This window comes from Chiloscyllium plagiosum, unplaced genomic scaffold (genome assembly GCF_037043375.1).
Source record: "Chiloscyllium plagiosum isolate Xiang-an unplaced genomic scaffold, Cpla_swu_hap1 HiC_scaffold_23, whole genome shotgun sequence".
Lineage (NCBI taxonomy): Eukaryota > Metazoa > Chordata > Chondrichthyes > Orectolobiformes > Hemiscylliidae > Chiloscyllium > Chiloscyllium plagiosum.
In genome coordinates, this window is record NW_028270161.1 from 828,387 (window position 1) to 850,255 (window position 21,869).

The 21,869-nt window shown below is 42.8% G+C and overlaps 1 protein-coding gene across 1 annotated transcript in view; it reads right to left on the reverse strand.

Annotated features, from left to right (window-relative positions):
* Nucleotides 1-21,869, reverse strand: part of sema3e (sema domain, immunoglobulin domain (Ig), short basic domain, secreted, (semaphorin) 3E) — a 311,047-nt gene that overhangs the window by 34,525 nt on the left and 254,653 nt on the right. The window contains exons 11-14 of the mRNA XM_043714219.2: nucleotides 15,069-15,300; nucleotides 14,054-14,145; nucleotides 13,893-13,934; nucleotides 8,410-8,576 (exon numbers count right to left, since the gene is read on the reverse strand). Of these exons, the coding sequence (XP_043570154.2) occupies nucleotides 8,410-8,576; nucleotides 13,893-13,934; nucleotides 14,054-14,145; nucleotides 15,069-15,300 (533 nt within the window). The remainder of the gene's footprint in view (nucleotides 1-8,409; nucleotides 8,577-13,892; nucleotides 13,935-14,053; nucleotides 14,146-15,068; nucleotides 15,301-21,869) is intronic.

A 21,869-nucleotide genomic window follows, 5' to 3' on the forward strand; every position in this document is an offset into this window, starting at 1 on the left:
AAAGGGAAAACAACCTCTCCCCATCTATTCTGTCAAACCCACTAAGAATCTTGTATGTTTCAATAAGGCCACCTATTTTTCTTCTAAAGTCCAATGAATACAGGCCCAATCTACTTAACCTTTTCTCATTAGAAAATCCCTCTATAACCCTGTATCCGTCTCCAATGCCAGAATATCTTTCCTTAGAGAAGGGGCCCAAAACTGTCCACAGTATTCTAGCTCTGGTCTGATTAGTGCCTGGTATAGTTTTAGCAAGAGGTCCCTATTTTATACTCCATTCCCTTGGAAATAAAGGCCAACATTCCATTTACCTCACCTATCACTAGCTGAACTTGGATACTAGATTTTGACAGTCAAAAATCACAGAGCATCAGATTATAGTCCAACAGATTTGTTTGGAAGCACTAGCTTTTGGAGCACTGCACCTTCATCAGATAGCTACTAGTCACTCTGTGTGGTCTCTGCGTACACAGAAGAAAGTGAGGACTGTAGAAGCTGGAGGGTCAGCGTCAAAAAGTGTGGCACTGGAAAAGGCACAGCAGGTCAGGGAGCATCCAAGGAGCAGGAGAGTCGCTGATTTGAGCATAAGCCCTTCGTCAGGAATTTTGGGGGGACGGGGGGAAGGGGGTTGAGAGGACCTATCACAATCACTTCCTACCTACATCCACCTATTGCTATCCCACTTACCTTCCCCCCCAGGCCTAACCCCATATTTATCTCAGTCCCCGCTCCCCCCCCACATTCCTGATGAAGGGCTTATGCTCAAAACGACTCTCCTGCTCCTTGGATGCTGCCTGACCTGCTGTGCCTTTTCCAGTGCCACACTTTTCAACGTTTTTCATGCCTGGAACAGTGGGGGACAGAGCAGAGGTGACGTTGGAGACCAGGAGGTTGCTGGGAAGCTAAACCCGAGATACTACACGTGTAGTATCTCCCTCCCGCCTCTACTCCTCTAACCAGAAGAAAAGGTAAGGGATTTTTTTTCTTTTCTTTCATATATTTAAGTGCACTGCTTGTTTTTAGGTAGTTGAGAAAAAGCTAAGGCTTACAATGGCAGGGGACCTTAGACCCATGGCATTATCTCTTGCTTGATGTGGGAGCTTAGGAACGTGTCTGATGTTCCTGACACTTAAACTTGCAAGAAGTGTGTCCAGCTGCAGCTCTTGTTTGACCACATGACGGCTCTGGAGCTGCGGATGGACTCACTGTGGAGCATCCGCGATGCTGAGGAGGTCGTGGATAGCACATTTAGTGAGCTGGTCATAATGTAGGTTAGGATTGCTGAGGGAGACAGTGAATGGATGACCAAGAGGCAGAAAAAAGAGTAGGAAGGCAGTGCAGGTGTCCCCTGCGGTCATCTCCCTCCAAAACAGGTATACCGTTTTGGATACTGTTCGGGGAGATGGCTCACCAGGGGAGGGCAGCAGATGCCAGGATCATGGCACCGTGGTGGGCACTGCTGTTCAGAAAGATGGGAAAAAGATTCGTATGGCCATAGTCAGAGGGGATTCTATTGTGAGGAGAGTAGATAGGCAGCTCCGTGGCCAAAGACGGGACTCCCGGATGGTATGTTGCCTCCCAGGTGCTCGGGTCAGGGATGTCACCGATCGGCTGCAGAGCATTCCAAAAGGGGAGGGTGAACAGCCAGTTGTCTTGGTGCATATAGGCACCAACGATATAAGTAGAAATTGAGATGAATGTCCTGAAATCAGAATTCAGGGAGCTTGGAGAGAAGTTAAAAAGGAGGACCTCAAAGGTAGTGATCTCGAGATTACTACCACTGCTACGTGCTAGCCAGCATAGAAATGAAAAAACAGGCAGGATGAACATGTGGCTTGAGAGATGGTGTAGGAGGGAGGGGATCAGATTTTCGGACATTGGGACTGGTTCTGGGGAAGGTGGGACTAATACAAATTGGACGGGCTACACCTGAACCAGACTGGAACTAAAGTCCTTTGGGGGAGTTTTTGCTCCTGCTATTGGGGAGGTTTTAAACCCAGGGGGCTGGGAACCAGAAGAGAAAACAAGTAGGCAGTGAGGTGGAAACTGGAGACTGTAAGGATCATGAAGTTAGCATTACCAAGGAGAAGAGTAGGCAGAGAGCAGGTGACTGCAAAAGAACTGGCTGCCTGAAATGTATCTACTTTAATGCAAGGAGTACAGTGGGTAAGGCAGATGAACTTAAGGCTTGGATTGGTGCCTGGGAGTATGATGTTATTGCGATCATAGAGACTTGATTGAAGAAAGGGCATGATTGGCAACTAAATGTTCCAGGATATAGACATTTCAGACAGGACAGGGAGGGAAGTAAAAGGGGGGAGGAGTTGCATTGCTGGTCAGGGATGATATCACAGCTGTGCTAAAGGAGGACACTATGGCGGTCTTGGGTAGTGAGGCATTATGGGTGGAGCTGAGAAATAAGAAGGGTACAGTTACATTGTTGGGGCTGTATTACAGGCCTCCCAACAGTGAGTGTGAGGTAGAAGAACAAATAGGTAAAGAGATTATGGAAAGATGTAGAGGCAATAGGGTAGTGATGATGGGAGATTTTATTTTTCCCAACATTGACTGGGATACACTTAGTGTCAGAGGTCTGGATGGGGCAGAATTTGTAAGGAGCATCCAGGAAAGTTTTCCAGAGCAGTATGTCAATAGTTTGACGAGGGAAGGGGCCATATTGGACCTGGTACTGGGGAACGAGCCAGGACAGGTGGTAGAAGTTGCGGTGGGGGATTTCTTTGGGAACAGTGACCACAATTCTGTAAGTTTTAGAATACTCATAGACAAAGATGAGAGTGTTCCTAAGGGAAGAGTACTAAACTGGGCCAGGGCCAATTATATCAAAATTAGGTAGGAGCTCGGAAATTGTGGATTGGACACAGCTATTTGAAGGGATATCCACATTTGATATGTGGGAGACTTTCAAAGATAGGTTGAAGGTAGTGTAGGACGGGCATGTTCCTTTGAAAACAAGGCATAGGAAAGGCAAGATTTGTGAACCATGAATGACATGAGAAATCGTGAATCTAGTCAAGAGGAAAAGGGAAGTGTACATAAGGTCTTGGCAGCTAAAAACAGAACGGACCCTGGAGGAATATCGGGAGAGTAGGACCAGTCTTAAGCAAGGAATCAAGTGGGTAAAAGGGGTCATGAAATAGCTTTAGCAAGCAGAATTAAGGAGAATTACAAAGCCTTTTATTCGTATATAAGGAGCAAGAGGGTAACAAAAGGAAGGGTTGGTTCACTAAAGGATAAGGAAGGAAGGTTGTGTGTCGAACCTGAGAGAATGGGTGAGATTCTCAATGATTACGTTGCATCAGTGCTCACTGAGGAGAGGGACATGATGAATATTGAGATTAGACATAGAAGTTTGATTAGTCTGGATCACACTGTCAAAAGGAGGGAAGATGTGTCAGGTAGGTTAAAGGATATTAAGTTTGACAAATCTCCAGGACCGGATGGGATCTGTCGCAGGTTGTTGAGGGAGGTGAGACAGGAAATAGACAGATATCTTTGTAACATTTTTAAACACAGGTGAAGTGCCAGAGGACTTGAGGGTTGCTCATGTTTTCCCCCTGTTCAAGAAAGGTAGTAGGGATATTCCAGGTAACCACAGACCAATGAGCCTGATGTCAGTGGTGGGAAATTTGCTGGAGAAGGTACTGAGAGATAAAATCTATTTATATTTGGAAAAGAATGGGGTTATCAATGACAGGCAACATGGTTTTGTGCAGGGGAAATTGTGCCTTACCAACTTAATAGAGTTCTTTGAGGAAGTGACCAAGTTGTTAGATGAAGGAAGGGCTGTAGATGTCATATACATGATCTTTAGTAAGGCGTTTGATCAGGTTCCCCGTGGTAAAAAAATGGAGAAAGTGAGGTCACATGGTGTGCGGTGTGTTCTAGCTAGGTGAATAAAGAACTGGTTGAGCAACAGGAGACAGAGAGTAGTAGTTGAAGGGAGTTTCTCGAAATGGAGAAAGGTGCCCAGTGGTGTTCCACAAGGATCAGTGTTGGGGTCACTGTTGTTTGTAATATACATAGATGATCTGGAAGAGGACACTGTTGGTCTGATCAGTAAGTTTGCAGATGACACGAACATTGGTGGAGTAGCAGAAAGGAGGTAAAAACATTGACTACAGATGCTGGAAACCAGATTCTGGATTAGTGGTGCTGGAAGAGCACAGCAGTTCAGGCAGCATCCAAGGAGCTTCGAAATCGACGTTTCGGGCAAAAGCCCTTCATCAGGAATAAAGGCAGTGAGCCTGGAGCGTGGAGAGATAAGCTAGAGGAGGGTGAGGTGGGGAGAAAGTAGCAGAGAGTACAATGGGTGAGTGGGGGAGGGGATGAAGGTGATAGGTCAGGGAGGAGAGGGCGGAGTGGATAGGTGGAAAAGGAGATAGGCAGGTAGGACAAGTCCGGACAAGTCATGGGGACAGTGCTGAGCTGGAAGTTTGGAACTAGGATATAGATAGACTGGAGAGTTGGGCGGAAAAGTGGCAGATGGAGTTCAATCCAGGCAAATGTGAGGTGATGCATTTAGGGAAGTCTAATTCTAGAGCGATCTATACTGTAAACGGAAGAGCCTTGGGAAAAGTTGATGAGCAGAGAGATCTGGGAGTTCAGGTCCATTGTACCCTGAAGGTTGCTGCACAGGTGGATAGAGTGATCAAGAAGGAATATAGTATGCTTGCCTTCATCAGGCGGGGTATTGAGTAGAAGAGCTGGCAAGTCATGTTAAAATTGTACAAAACTTTGATTCGGCTGCATTTAGAATACTGTGTACAGTTCTGGTTGCCACGTTATCAAAAGGGTGTGGACGCTTTGGAGAGGGTGCAGAGAAGGTTTACGAGGATGTTGCCTGGTATGGAAGGTGCTAGCTATGAAGAGAAGTTGAGTAGGTTAGGATTGCTTTCATTAGAAAAAAAAAGAGACTGAGGGGGGACCTGATTGAGGTCTACAAAATCATGAAGGTTATAGACAGGGTGGATAGAGACAAGCTTTTTCCTAGGGGGAGGGTTTCAATAACGAGAGGTCACGCTTTCAAGGGAAAAGGTGAAAAGTTTAAGGTGGATACACGCAGCAAGTACTTCACAGAGGGTGGTAGGTGCTTGGAACTCGTTGCCAGCAGAGGTAGTAGAGGCAGGCACGGTGGATTCATTTAAGGTGTGTCTGGACAAATGCATGAGTAGGTGGGCAGCCGAGGGATATAGATGCTTGGGTATTAGGCGATAGGTTTAGACAGTGGATTTGGATTGGCACAGACTTGGAGGGTCGAAGAGAAGGGCCTGTTCCTGGGTTGTAAATTTTCTTTGTTCTTTGTTCTCTGTATACACAGTCAATGTGTGCATGGGCACTCTGCATGGACACATCATACATGGCCACTCTGTGCATGATCACTCCTTATGTCTGTGCTTGCATGGTCACTCTGTATGGCCACAGTGTACCTGGTCACCCTGCATGATCTCTGTCATTGCCCTCACTCTGTGCATAGTGACTGCACAGTCGTTGTGCAGGCAATCAGTGTGCAACCAGAACTATTGACCCCTCTTAGGGTAGAGGGTGATCTCAGCAAATCCCCCCAGTGGGTCTTGCTCCCTGTTAAGCTGTGGTGGGGATTGATCTGAGAACAGTGACCAGGAGACTGTGGGAAAGGACTGACACTGCCACCTACAGGTCAGTCACTGTTGCTGCAGCCTGACCCACATGTGAGAGCATTAGATGTTGCAGGATACATTAACTACTTGTGCTCTAAAGTGCTTCTTAAATACATTTGAAAATCAAAAAATATTTCTCAGTCTTTATGGCCTGTACACTTTCTTTTAATCAATCATAGATTCCTTCCGATTGAATGGGATATTGTTGGAAACTATATTTTCGTGTAAGCTCACTTATTTTATTAATCTGTTTTGCCATTTTTCCATGGATTAATAAAAAGAGAATCTGCTTATTTTGTCATGGAGAAGGCGTTTAGGGTGGGTGGAGTTTGGGGGGAGCATGTGAAATATGTTTACTTACTGAAAATCTTCCATTCCACCTTTCCATTTGGGAATCCCATATCCAGTATCAAAAACCAATGTAAAAACGTCATTGTGGAAAACACTGATGATTTATACCAAAGCATATCAGAGATCTTGACCTTCCGAGATATCGGCAAAAAATGATTACAGTTTGCTGATCAACAAGGAAAATACAAACACATTTAGTGCAGAATGAGAGCAGTATGTGCAGAGGAACACCAAATCTTTCTGACCAGATAAAGTGACTGCGAGAAAGGACAACACACATTGACTTCACAGAGTGACCACACAAACAATAATCATGTACAGAGAGTGAACTACTCACTGAAAGTGACCGTGTCCAGACACTGCGCAGAGTGACCATGTACACTTCTCAGGCTGACTGCAAAAACTGACCACACACTCAAAGTTGATCATAACTAGACCCAAAATTTGCAATATCAACTATTCAGACACGAGGTACTTGGTTCATTCATTCCCTGTAACAACACTTTGTAAAATATTTCCTTTCTGATGCCATTTTTAGATTAAAATGAACAAAAACATCACCATAAAGGAGCAGAGTAACATTTACTCCATAATGATTAAAGATTGTATACAATAGATTACATATAATATGATAGAAATATGAAAATCATATTCTGTACAAAGGGTATCCAGCCAAGATCTCGACCCCCTGTAGTGACAGAAGACTGAATGAAGTCAATAGACAATAGGTGCAGGAGTAGGCCATTCTGCCCTTCGAGCCTGCACCACCATTCAATATGATCATGGCTGATTATCCTTAATCAGTATCCTGTTCCTGCCTTATCTCCATAACCCTTGATTCCACTATCTTTGAGAGCTCTATCCAACTCTTTCTTAAATGAATCCAGAGACTGGGCCTCCACTGCCCTCTGGGGCAGAGCATTCCACACAGCCACCACTCTCTGGGTGAAGAAGTCTCTCCTCATCTCTGTCCTAAATGGTCTACCCCGTATTTTTAAGCTGTGTCCTCTGGTTCGGCACTCGCCCATCAGCAGAAACATGTTTCCTGCCTCCAGAGTGTCCAATCCTTTGATAATCTTATACGTCTCAATCAGATCCCCTCTCAGTCTTCTAAACTCAAGGGTATACAAGCCCAGTTGCTCCAGTCTTTCAGTGTAAGGTAATCCTGCCATTCCAGGAATTGACCTCGTGAACCTACGCTGCACTCCCTCAATAGCCAGAATGTCTGTCCTTACATTTGGAGACCAGAACTGCACACAGTACTCCAGGTGTGGTCTCACCAGGGCCCTGTATAGCTGCAGAAGCACCTCTTTGCTTCTATACTCAATCCCTCTTGTTATGAAGGCCAGCATGCTATTAGCCTTCTTCACTACCTGCTGTACCTGCATGCTTACCTTCATTGACTGGTTTACAAGGATACCCAGATCTCTCTGTACTGCCCCTTTACCTAAATTGATTCCATTTAGGTAGTAATCTGACCCTCTTCCATTTCCCCACAGTAACCAGCTCCTATCTTCGCATACAATAATTTTATCACTGCTTTCCCCACTGCACCATCCTCATACTCATTGGCGTCTGCCCCAATACCACTCCCCAATCCCCTACAACCCGCACCCATATCTGAGATTATACTCACTTAAAGTAAACTGTGGCATTGAGGAGCCCTTGCAATGCTGGAGTCAATGGGAAAGGATGTCACACAAATGCCGAGCAATGACCATTTTCAACAAAAAAAACTAACCATTGCCCTTTTATATTCATTACAATCACTGAAATCCCCACTATCAACAACCTGGGGTTTACCATTGAGCAGAAATTCAACAAGACTCACCATTTAACTACTATAACTCCAAGAGCAGATCAGAGGTTGGAATACTACAGCAAGTAATCAATTTGACATTCCCTAAGCCTGTCCACCAAGATGTACTTCTGTAATTCACCAAACCTCTTTTAACAGCATCTTTCAAACCCAGGACACTACCATCTGGAAGGAAAAAGGTAGTAGATATATGGGAACACAAAACCTGCAAGCTCCTCCCTAAGCTACTCACCATACTAACTTGGAAATATTTCATAGTTCCTTCAGTGTCACTGGGTCAAAATCTTGGCAATCTCTCCCAAAGGGCTAATGGTCTGCAGCAGTTCAGGAACACAGCTCGTCACCAGTTTCTCGGAGGCAATAATCATTGGCCCAGCAAGTGACATGCCCAAATGAATTTTAAACAAGGACTGATATTAAAAATGTTCATCACACCTGACTTGCTCAGATAATCAAGATGGAGTTTGTAAGACAATTTTCCCTGAAATCAGATGTTGCTTTGAATATTCCCAGTTCTAAAGTTAACAATTACTGCCATCATTCTGAATTCAAGTCCCCAGAACAGTAATAGAATGCAATTACCTTTTAGCAGGTGTCCCAGGTCGATAATACCTGGTACAGGACACACCGTCCCAGCAACAGTAAGGGTCTCTAGCCAGGCAGCAGTCAGTGCAGGCAGAACCATACATATCACACTGATGAATCCTCAACTGAGCAATACCTGACTTTGAGCCAATGTATAAAGTTTGCTGGATTAAATAAAAGATAAGTTATTCAGAACTACAGTCATTGTTTCTTTGAAGCAATTAATGTTATAAAATAATTTATGTGAGAAATTGTTAATGAAAGCAAGAGATAATATCATCTGTGACCTATACAGTTACACAGATAGTTTTGTCTCTGCCTAGCGCAGACACTCAATTCAGCACCATTTGTAGTTTGGACAGACACAGACTGATAGAATCACAAAATCATAGAATCATAGATTGTGCTGTATATAACCAGTGTAGACACAGACAACTTGACTCAAAAGCAAAACAAAAAAAACTTGCAAATGCTGAAAAACTGAAACAATAATGCAATAACTGCATCAGTGTCTTGAAATGCTGTGTTCGACCCCATAATATGTCATTTTTACATTCTTCCATGAGGCACTGGCAGAAGCATATGTGTAATTTTCATTCACAGAATCTATGAATTTCCACCATCATCTGATTTAACGAAATGAGGGCAGAATTTTGCTTCTTCCCAAAACAGCTTGAAGTCTGAGGAGGAAGTACACTCCCTGCTTAAAATTAACCTCGTTCAAGGAGATGGTTTGTTAATTGCCATTTCAGTAAGAGAGTAAAGAAAACAAATGTAAGGTTTAGCAAACTGGAATTGAGCAAGGCCCTTGAGGTATACAAGGAAAGCAGGAAAAAAATTAAATAAAAATTAGGAGGGCTACAAGGATCCATAAAATGCCCTTGGCAAGTAGGATTAAGGAGACTCCCTCGGCATTTTATACCTATATCAGGAACAAAAGGGTAACTACAGAAAAAGGTAGGTTCACACAGAAGCAAAGGAGGGAATTTATGTGTGGAGCCAGAGAAATTGGGCGAGGTCCTTAATGAGTACTTGGCATTGGTATTCACCAAGGAGAAGAACGCGGATGATGGCAAGATTCGGGGGTTTTACATTAATATTATAGGACATGTCAACATTAAGGAATTGGTGTTAGATGTCTTGAGAAACATTAAGATAGATATGTTCCCAGGGCCTGATGGGATATAATGCAGGATACTGAATGAGGCAAGAGAGGAGATTGCTGGGGCCTTGAGATATTTGCATTTTATTTTGCCACAGGTAAAGTTCCAGAAGGCTGGAGAATGGACAATGTTGTATCTTAGTTTAAGGACGACAACAGGGATAATCCAGGAAATTATAGGCCAGTGAGCCTTATATTAGTGGGAGGTAAATTATGGGAGATGATTCTTTGAGGTGGAATTTACTGACATTTGGAGAAAAATGGACTTATTGGGGATCGTCAGCATGGTTTTGTGCAGGAGAGGGTTTAGAGTCAGAGAGTCATAGAGTCAGAGAGATATAGAGATGGACAGCACAAAACAGACTCTTCGATCCAACTTGTCCATACCGACCAGATATCCGAAATTAATCTAGTCCCATTTGCCAGCATCCGGCCCATACTCTTGTAAACCGTTCCTACTCATCGATATCTTTTAGATGTTGTAATTGTACCAGCCTCCACCACTTCCTCTGGCAGCTCATTCCATACAAGCACCATCCTCTGTGTGAAAACGTTGTCCCTGAGGTCCCTTTCAAATCTTTCCCTCTCACCCTAAACCTATGTTGCCCAGTTCTGGACCTTCCCAACCCCAGGGAAAAGATCTTGTCTATTTATCCTATCCATACCCCTCATGATTATATAAACCTCGAAAAGGTCACCCCTCAAAATAGCCCCAAATCTCTTCAGCCTCTCCCTACAGCTCAAACTTCTAAAAGTGGTCTAACCAATGTCCTATCCAGCCGCAACATGACCTCCCAGCTCTTGTACTCAATGCTCTGACCAATAAAGGAAAGCATACCAGATGCCTTCTTCACTATCCTATCCACCTGCAACTCTACTTTCAAGGAGCTATGGACCTGCACTCCAAGGTCTCCAAGAGACCCAGGATGCAGAGCTGGGCTGAGAAATGGCAGATGGAGTTCAATCTGGATAAATGCGAAGTGATGCATTTTGGAAGGTCGAATTCAAATGCTGAATATAGGGTTAAAGACAGGATTCTTAGCAGTGTGGAGGAACAGAGGGATCTGGGTGTGCAAGTACATAGATCCCTCAAAGTTGCCACCCAAGTGGATAGGGTTGTTAAGAAAGCACATGGTGTTTTGGCTATCATCAACAGGGGGATTGAGTTTAAGAACCGGAGGTTTTGCTGCAGCTCTACAAGTCCCTGGTGAGACCACACTTGGAATATTGTGTCCAGTTCTTGTCGCCCTACTATAGGAAAGATACAGAGGCTTTGAAGAGGGTGCAAAGCAGGTTTACCAGGATGCTGCCTGGACTGGAGGGCTTGCCGAGTCTATTCAACTGTAGAAAGGTTGAATAGACTCGGACTTTTCTCTCTGGAGAGAAGGAGGAAGAGAGGAGACTTGATCGAGGTGTACAAAATAATGAGAGGAATAGATAGAGTCAATAGCCAGAGACTTTTCCCCAGGATTGACTGGTACGAGGGGTCATAGTTTTAAGATATTAGGAGAAAGGTATAGAGGAGACATCAGAGGTAGTTTCTTTATGCAGAGAGTTGTGAATGCATGGAATGTGTTGGCAGTGGTAGTAGTGAACGCAGAGTCATTAGGGACATTTAAGCGACTGCTGGACATGCACATGGATAGCAGTGAGTTGAGGGGTACATAAGTTGTTATTATATTTTACATTAGGATTAAATTTCGGCACAACATCGTGGGCCAAAGGTCCTGTTCTGTGCTGTACTTTTCTATATTCTAAACTTCTGTCTGGTCACCCTTCAGCCTCTGATGCTCCGGGGAAAACAATCCAAATCCATCCAATCTCTCCTTACAGTTAATACACTCCAACCCAGGCAACATCTGGTAAACCGCTTTTGCACCCTCTCTAAAGTGTGGCAACAAGATTGCACACAATATTCCAAATGTGAAGAACTAAAGTTTTATGCAGCTGCAACATGACTTGCTACTTTCAGGGAACTATGGACTCACATCACAACACCTCTCTGTATACCAATGCACCCGAGGGTCCTGCCATTTACTGTAGATTTTTCGCTTGCATTTGACCTTCCAAAATGCATCACCTCAAACTTGTCCAGATTAAGCTCCATTTGCCATTTCTCTGCCCATCTTTCCAACTGATCTATATCCTTCTGTATCCTTTGACAGACTTCCTCACTATCCACAGCTTAACACCCCTATTCAGACCTCCAGTCAAAAAAAAACCACCTCTCCACAACTACCCTCTGTCTTCTACGACCAAACCAATTTTGTATCTAACTTGTTAACTCATCATGGATTCTATATAACTTAATGTACTGGACCAAACTACCATGGAGGTGCCTTCTCAAATGCTTTAGTTAAGCTCATGTAGATAACATCCACTGCCTTATCCTCACCAAAAACCTTTGTCATTTCCTGAAAAAACTCAAACAGATTTGTAAAACAAGATGGAATTTAATTTAGATAAATGTGAGTCGCTGCATTTTGGAAAGGCAAATCAGATCCTGGGGAGTGTTGCTGAACAAAGAGACCTTGCAATTGCCCTCGATACCATCAGCGACACCTCCAACCTTTGTGTCATCTGCAAATTTACTAACCCACCCCCTACCCTCCTCATCCAAGTCATTTATAATAACTACAAAGAGCAGAGGCCCAAGAACAGAGCCCTGTGGGACCCCACTCAACACTGACCTCCAGGCAGAATACAACCACTCTCTGCCTTCTGTCAGTCAGCCAATTCTGAATCCAGATAGCCAAATCTCCCTGTATCCCATACGTCCTGACTTTATGAATGAGCCTACCATGGGGAACCTTAACAAATGCCTTGCTGAAGTCCACATACACTACATCTACAGCTCAACCATCATCAATCTGTCTTGCCACCTCCTCAAAGAACTCAATAAGATTTGTGAGGCATGACCTGCCCCTCACAAAGCCATGCTGTCTGCCTGTAATCACACTATGCTTTGCCAAATAGTCATAAATCATATCCCTCAGAATTCTTTTCACAACTTTGCAGACCACAGGCATGAGACTGACTAGTCTGTAATTGCCAGGGATTTCCCTATTACCCTTCTTGAAAAGTGGAACAACATTCGCCTCCTTCCAATCATCTGGTACGACTCCCATGGGGAGTAAGGAAGCAAAGATCCTCACCAATGGCTTGGCACCTCCTTTCTCGCTTCCTGGAGCAGCCTAGGATAAATCTGGTCTTGCCCTGGGGACTTATCAATCTTAATGTTATCCAAAATTTCCAGCACATCAACTTCATCAATCTTGATCTGGTCAAGACTGTATCCCAGCTCCTCAAGGTTTTCATTCACAACAAGGCCCCTCTCCTTAGTGAAAACCGAAGCAAAAAACTCATTTCAGGCTTCCCCTAAAACTATGAGAGACATGGATAGGGTGGATAGTTGATTCTCGTTCCCAGGCTGGAAATGTCAAATTCTCAGGGGCATCGGTTTAAGATGAAAGTGGGAAAGTTTAAAGGAGATGTGTGTATTTTTATATAGAGGGTGTTAGGTGTCTGGATGATGCTGTTGAGGGAGGTGGTAGAAGCAGACATGATGGTAAGGTGTAACAGGCTTTTCGACAGATAGGGAATAGAGGGATACAGTCTCCATGGTGGCTCAGTGGTTAGCACTACTGCCTCACAGTGCCAGAGACCCAGGGTTCAATTTCCGCCTTAGGCGACTCTCTGTGTGGAGTTTGCACATTCTTCCCGTGTCTGCGTGGGTTTCCTCCGGGTGCTCTGGTTTCCTCCCACAGTCCAAAGATGTGCAGGTTAGGTGAATTGGCCATGCTAAATTGCCCGTAGTGTTAGATGCATTACTCAGGGGTAAATGTAGGCAAATAGGTCTGGATGGGTTGCTTTTCAGAGGGTTGGTGTGGACTTGTTGGGCTGAAGGGCCTATTTCCACACTGTAGGGAATCTAATCATCTATTTGGAGACAGATGGTATTAGCATAGAATGGTGTCAGAGTCAGTACAAACATAGTGGGCCAAAAGGCCTGTTCCTGTGCTATACTGTTTCACATTCTATTTGCTTGCTATGTGCATATCATGGCATCTGCTAAGATGTGATATGAAATATACCCTCCGTTTCAAAGTGTGATCTCAATAATGATTGCCCTTATGGCCCTCCATTATGGACATGATTATCTAAACATATTATCAGTCCTATTTGTCCATATGTGCATTGTGGAAAAACATTTCCCGTTAATTGATATATAAAGTGAAGACTTAGTTCTTTGAATAATATATCACTGCTCATTGAGGCAACGTTTTCTCTCCTTCCAATAGATTTGTAAATCTCTTACCCGTTTAACAGAAAGATCCATGGTGATAATTGGTGTTGGCACCTGCAATTCAAACAAGTGTCCCAGTTACTCTAAACTCAATAATATTCTAGTGATACACATACACATGTAATTCCCAAATACAACTTCAATGGTAAAAATCACAAAATGCACATTCTCACCTTAAAAACATGGAGCTCCTCTAACACCACTTCCTCCATCGTTTCAGTTTCCTCATTGTAAATTGTAATAATTTTTAATACTATTCCTGCATCTGTGCAAAGGAAAAAGGCTTCTGTAAATAGTTGCAAGCAATTCATCTCTAATGTTCTGCAGGAAAATTAACAGTTTTAATGTGCTCTGGAAATATTCCCCCAATTTGAAATTTGATTCCTAAGAGGTGCTGAATATGGCACTGGGTCAGGTTCTGCTCTGTGTCTGCTCTTAATCTGATTGTTCTCACCCTGAGTTGGATCCTATTGACTAACCTTAGGTGGGAGGCCCTTTGCAATATTCTAATTGGTCTTCAATGATTGCATGTTGTATGTGCTGTCTTTGTTCTGCCCTAATCAAGGGTCGTTAAAGACTCTGGAAGCCGCTCACTAAACTACCAAAGTAATCTAATCTAATCTAATCTAAAAAAATCTAAATTCTTTAAACATTTTTGGGACTAGGAGCAGTATTTATTTTTCTGGGATCTAGAGCCACTGTGTATAGAATCTGCATTAAGATTTCACAGAATCACGGAATGGTCACAGCATAGAAAGAGCCCATTTGGCCCATCATGCCTGCACCTGTTCAATTACCTCATGCCTACTTTGTGCCAATCTCCTGCCTTTTTATCATAGCCCTGCATAACATTTCTATCCATGAAACCATCCAATGTCTGTAATTGAACTTGCCTCCAACACATTTCCAGGCAGTGTATTCCAAACCCTACCGACTCACTGTGTGAAAATAAGTTTTTCTCATGTCACCCTTGCTTCATTTGCACATTCCTTTAAATATATGGCCTCTTGTTCTTGTCCCTTTAACGAGTGGCTTCCCCCCTTTCAACTCGAAGAACAGGAGGATTTCAACTGAATTGATATCGAGGCTGCAGTTAGCTATGTTCCAAAAGATGCAAAGAGGAACATTTTCTACAACTTTCCTTCCACTGTAACATAATTTCTAAGCATTTTCATTTAATTTGATTACCTGTGCCAATGAATAAGACATCATATTCACCATCTTCAGCATCGACACGGTCAACCACTAACTGCTTCAGATTGTGTTTTCCATTTGTCCTCAACAACACTGGTGTCTCATGTACAGGATGGACTGATTGGTACATAATGGGATGACTGCGGACAAAGCGAAGGACATCGTCTGGGTAATCTTTTGTCGAACGATATTTACCGCCAGGAGGTGCATTAATCTGACTAGCACACTGTAACAGAGAACAAAACCATTTTCAATTGTTCTGTCAAATTGGAACACATTAATTCACTTTGGTTTAATCTATCAATTCTGAGAAAGAGCCACTAGACCAGAAATGTTAACTCTGAATTCTCTCCACAGATGCTACCAGATCTGCTGAGCTTTTCCAGCAATTTCTGTTTTTGGTATATTAGTTCAAAATTCCAGCTGCTTTGTACACAAGGTCTCAGCAAGATAAACTATACAAACATTTTATTATAAATTGCATGAAACTAGAATTAAAAACAAAGATTCACATTTGTTTGAAATAACACAAGGTATAGCTGCTGAACAAACTGTCTCAAAGCAGAACAATCTCTTCGAGCTACTGGACATTAAAATCATACTAGAGAGCGTCATCGTTATAATGGAGCCATTAGTCAATGTTACTCTTCCAGAATCTAACATTCTCTGCTGTTGCGGTGAGCTCAGAAATTTTATAGGAGTGCCTCATTGATTATTGTGCAAGGTACCATTTGGATAGCGTGCTGAATTTGACACACCAAACGGTCCCAGATCTGATTCAAACTGTCTGGTGAGTTAACATTTTGAAACCATATGAGCAATTAGATAAATAAAACAAAGAACTGCAGATGCTGGAGATCTGAAACAAACAGAAATATAAATTCTTAGAGAAACTCAGCAGGTCCAGCAGCATGTGTGGAGAGAGAGCAGAATTAACTTTTAGTCCAGAACTACATTTCCTCAGATTGGTAGCTGGCATTGTCCAATCAGATCTTCTAGATTAAAACGTGGAGAAAACTGACCTTGAGTTAGCTCACCTGGTTTGTAGACATTGATTGGTATATCAGGAATAAAAGAATGACCAGGGTAAGATTAGGACCAATAATAGTAGTGGCAAGTTTGTGTGGAATCTGAGGACCTGGGGAAGCACTTAATGAATACTTTTTGTCAGTATTCACATTGGAAAAGGGCAATGTTAGTGAGAATACAGAGATACAGGCTACAAGATTAGATGGGATTGAAGTTGACAACGAGGAGCTTTTAGCAATTTTGGAAGATATAAAAATAGATAAGACCCCTGGGTCAGAAGGGATTTATCCTCGGATTCTCTGGGAAGCCAGGGAGGAGATTGAAGAGCCTTTGGCTTTGATCTTGATGTCATCATTGTCAACACGAGTAGCGCCAGAACACTGGAGGATAGCAAATGTTGCTCCCTTGTCTACGAAGGGAAGTCGGGACAACTCTGGTAATTATAGGCCAGTGAGCCTTACTTCAGTTGTGGGTAAGGTGTTGGAAAAGGTTATAAGAGATAGGATTTATAATAACCTGGAAAGGAATAATTTGATTAGGCATAGTCAACATAGTTTTGTGAAGGGTAGGTCATGCCTCACAAACCTTATTGAATTCTTCGAGAAGGTAACAAAACAGGTGGATGAAGGTAAAACAGTTGGTGTGGTGTACATGGACTTCAGTAAGGTGTTTGATAAGGTTCCACATTCCAGGATTTGGTGTTGGAGAGACTGTTAGGTCTGAAGGTTGATAAGTCTCCGGGGCCTGATGGTCTGCATCCCAGGGTACTGAAGGAGGTGGCTCAGGAAATCGTGGATACATTGGTGATTATTTTCCAGAGTTCGATAGATTCGGGGTCGCTTCCTGAGGATTGGAGAGTGGCTAATGTTATACCACTTTTTAAGAAAAGTGGGAGAGAAAGCAGGAAATTATAGACCAGTTAGTCTGACCTCAATGGTGGGAAAGATGCTGGAGTCTATTATAAAAGATGAAATTACGGCACATCTGGATAGTAGTAACAGGATAGGTCAGAGTCAGCATGGATTTATGAAGGGGACTAATGCTTGACTAATCTTCTTGAATTTTTTGAGGATGTAATTCTGAAGATGGACGAGGGAGATCCAGTAGATGTAGTGTACCTGGACTTTCAGAAAGCTTTTGATAAAGTCCCACACAGCAGGTTAGTGAGTAAAATTAGGGTGCATGGTATTGGGGGCAAAGTACTAGATTGGATTGAAAATTGGTTGGCTGATAGGAAACAAAAGGTAGTGATAAACGGCTCCATTTCGGAATGGCAGGCAGTGACCAGTGGGGTATCGCAGGGATCCGTGCTGGGACCGCAGCTTTTTACAATATATGTTAATGATATAGAAGATGGTATTAGCAATAACATTAGAACATTTGCTGATGATACAAAGCTGGGTGGCAGGGTGAAATGTGATGAGGATGTTAGGAGATTACAGGGTGACCTGGACAAGTTAGGTGAGTGGGCAGATGCATGGCAGATGCAGTTTAATGTGGATAAATGTATGGTTATCCACTTTGGTGGGAAGAACAGGAAGACAGGTTACTACCTCAATGGAATCAATTTATGTAAAGGAGCAGTACAGAGAGATCTGGGTGTTCTTGTACACCAGTCAATGAAGGCAAGCATGCAGGTACAGCAGGTAGTGAAGAAGGCTAATAGCATGCTGGCCTTCATAACAAGAGGAATTGAGTATAGAAGCAAAGAGGTTCTTCTGCAGCTGTACAGGGCCCTGGTGAGAGCACACCTGGAGTACTGCGTGCAGTTCTGGTCTCCAAATTTGAGGAAAGACATTCTGGCTATTGAGGGAGTGCAGCGTAGGTTCACGAGGTCAATTCCTGGAATGGCAGGATTACCTTACACTGAAAGACTGGAGCGACTGGGCTTGTATACCCTTGAGTTTAGAAGACTGAGAGGGGATCTGATTGAGACGTATAAGATTATGAAAGGATTGGACACTCTGGCAGCAGGAAACATGTTTCCACTGATGGGTGAGTGCCGAACCAGAGGACACAGCTTAAAAATATGGGGTAGACCATTTAGGACAGAGATGAGGAGAATCTTCTTCAACCAGAGAGTGGTGGCTGTGTGGAATGCTCTGCCCCAGAGGGCAGTGGAGGCCCAGTCTCTGGATTCATTTAAGAAAGAGTTGGATAGAGCTATCAAAGATAGTGGAATCAAGGGTTATGGAGATAAGGCAGGAACAGGATACTGATTAGGAATGATCAGCCATGATCATATTGAATGGCGGTGCAGGCTCGAAGGGCAGAATGGCCTACTCCTGCACCTATTGTCTATTGTCTATTGTCTATTGGTCACCACATTATACGAAGGATGTGGAAGCTTTGGAAAGGGTTCAGAGGAGGTTTACTAGGATGTTGCCTGGTATGGAGGGAAGGTCTTATAAGGAAAGGCTGAGGGAACTGAGACTGTTTTCATTGGAGAGAAGAATGTTAAGAGGGTGACTTAATCGAGACGTATAAGATAATCAGAGGGTTAGATAGGCTGGATCGTGAAAGCCTTTTTCATTGGATGGTGAAGGCTAACACGAGGGAATGTAGCTTTAAATTGAGGAGTGATAGATGTAGGACAGATATCAGAGGTAGTTTCTGTATTTAGAGAGTAGTAGGGGCGTGGAACACACTGCCTGCAATTGTAGTAGACTCGCTGAAAAGAAGGGCATTTAAATGGGCATTAGACACACATACGGATAATAATGGAATGGTGTAGGTTAGAGGGGCATCAGATTAATTTCACAGGTCGGTGCAACATTGAGGGTTTATGGACCTGTACTGTGCTGTAATGTTTTATGTTCTATGTTCTATGATTCACACTGAAGGATTTCCATTTGGAACATCCTAAGTCAAATGATGTTTAATATTTGGATTTGACCAAGAGCAGGCTTGGTGTATGTGGAGGATAAGTGAGGTTAAATAGAAGGGTGAGCTGTCAGCAGAGACAGTGCCTACTGATTATCAGTCAACATCCAGATTACATCTGAGTGTGGAGGAGAAGGACAGGATACCAGATAGCACACACTGCTGCTACTGAGTGTCTGTGCTGGAGGGTGTGAATGTTTATGAATGTGGAGCCAATCCAGTGGGCTGCTGTGTCCTAGATGATGTCAAGCTTCTTGAATGTTTTTGGGGCTACACCCATCCCAGCAAGTAGGGAGTATTCCATCACACTCCTGACTTGTGCCTTTTAGATATTGGACAGTTTTTACCCAGTCAGGAGATGAGTTATTCGTCACAGTATTCCTAGCCTCTGATCTATTCTTGGGGCCACTATATTTATCTGGTGAATCCAGTTGAGTTTCTGGTGAATGGTAACCCCCAAGATTTTGATAGTGAGAGATGTGGTGATGGTGGTTATTTTATTGAAAATGGTTATTGCCTGGCATTTGTGTGGCATAAAGTTTCTTTGCCACTTATCAGCCCAAGCCTGGATGATTTTCCAATTGAGCACCAAAAACAGGATTTTATGGAATTGAAACTTGACCAAGTGGTAACAATAAGTAACATGAATAAAGACTGATGCAGAGCTACTCAAGGGACAATTACCAGATTGGTGTGTGCTGGACCAGAAAGGTTACAGATGAGAGAGGGCTGGTTATGGAGGTACAATCTGGAAATATTGTTGGTCTCATTGTGCTGCTAAAAAAGACTGGTGACAGAGGGTCGTCACTGAATTTAGTCAAAAATATCTTACTGTGGTATCATCCTGCTCTGACACTGAGAGACAGCAAGATGATTTCATTTCCCATCATGATGTATACAGTGTGTCACTATTGCATTATACACTCAAACATACCAGTTTACACTGCACCTCCCCCAACTCTCTGATTCCATTGATTGTATTAAAGCTTAGACATGGAATAGATCAGATACCAGGCAGGGCCCGGTCTCTCTAAATTCCCAGATATGGAATGGTGCCTCTACAGATTAACAGGGCATTCCCAATATCCATATTCCCTGGGTGCTTTGTAGTATCATCATTACCTTTAATGGGAATCATATTTGTTTGCTTCTTGACAAATTCTTACATCTGCTCAGAATTCACTGCACAAGCCCAGACACTTCATTTAGATATATAAGCGAGAGGTTTTCACCTCATCTATTTGGATCTGATCCCAGAAGTGAAATAACATCTTATTAAACCATTGAACCATCATTTTCTCCACCCTGAAAACAAAATGTAATGCTTCTGACATGTAATTACATGCTTTAGGCAGAGCACTTTTACAGCTTTAAGCCATTCACCAGTGCTGGTTTGGTACTGTTTTCCTTTTACAAGTCTTGTTCGGGTGGAGGTCACTATTGGAGGGTTACATTCTAACCTCCAGTTATATTATGCATGTTTTGAGAGGATGCATTAGTCAGGACCCGTTCAGGTCAAAGTCAAAAGATTTATTTTCATTTCATCTTCCTGATTATTAAATGCAATAAATCTCAATAAATTTGATTCCAAATAAGAATTGGCTTCTGTGAAATTCAGTGATCCTGAGCTGTAAACGTAGGTATTTCCCAATATAACACCAACTCAGATACATGGCAATTTCCTTCTCCTCACAACCTCTGACAGGGGCCTCTCCTCCATTTGGTCCTCTACTACGATGGGCAGTTCGGGTCAAACTCCAAGAAAAGGAGGGGAATTAAAGCAGCATCTATCAAAGGTATGGCTTATTGTACTGATACTCCATCTCTGTTCTACTGAAAGGCCAGTTACATCTAAGAAACAGAAATATCATTCATACTGAAATGTGACAGTCAACGATATGTTTGATTATGCATTCAAAAGCTCAATCAAGAGTGAGACTTTTGAAAAGGTAGAAAGTTATTCATCGTTTTTTTTAATCAACATTGTCTAATGTTCACTCAATTTAATTAGCATAATGTTTCAACATTTTCCTATTTCCCCTGGAATCTGAGTACAGTATCAGATAGCTGGGGAACTCTCATTGTCATTGTGTCTTTCTTTCAAGGGAAGGTGTGATTGAATGTTCAATGGTCATCTGTAGAAAAGAGGTGGCCGCAGACTGCAGAATCTTTGATGGAACATTGACCAGAATCAGTTTCGATTACTCAAAGACAAATTAATATTTTAGGGAGAAATTGTTTTCCAATTTCTCAGTAAAAAACAAAATCAAACTGGTGAATATGTCCTCTTTCTGGAGAAAGACAATTCCTGCTTCAGCAACTTTTTTTGAAGAATGGATAAAGCTCCCAGTGAGAACAAATCTGTTCTGATGATGTATGTGGTAGTTTTAGGTTTGGCTGGCTCTCATTAGGATATGTGGAGACTCTTACCGATCCTGAAAGATAATCTTTTTATTTCAACATGATTCTAAAACTGAGTTCCAGTCAAAGCTGTATAAACGTGAGGAGTGATTGTCAGGGATACCACACTGACTGTGAAACTGGTCATTCCATGCAATGTACCAACAGCTTCCCAAATGTGGACTTGGTGCATATATCATCTGGGTAAGTCTGAAGGGCAGGAGCCAAGAGAACAGGAGAGGAAAGGGGAATGACCTCTTTCCATGAATTGAATCTTAAAGGATTAGGAGGATTACACATAGTTACTGTTAATCCAATAATACTGGGTAATTAACCCATTTAAACATTCAACGGTGCATTTGAACAGGTTCGGTTCTTGGCATTGTTTCTTATTGAAGGAACCCTTTAGTGGTTAAAGAATTTCACAAAAGTCTTTCTTTGAATTATAAATGAGATGGTTCTGCAACCCGTAAAATTAGTGGC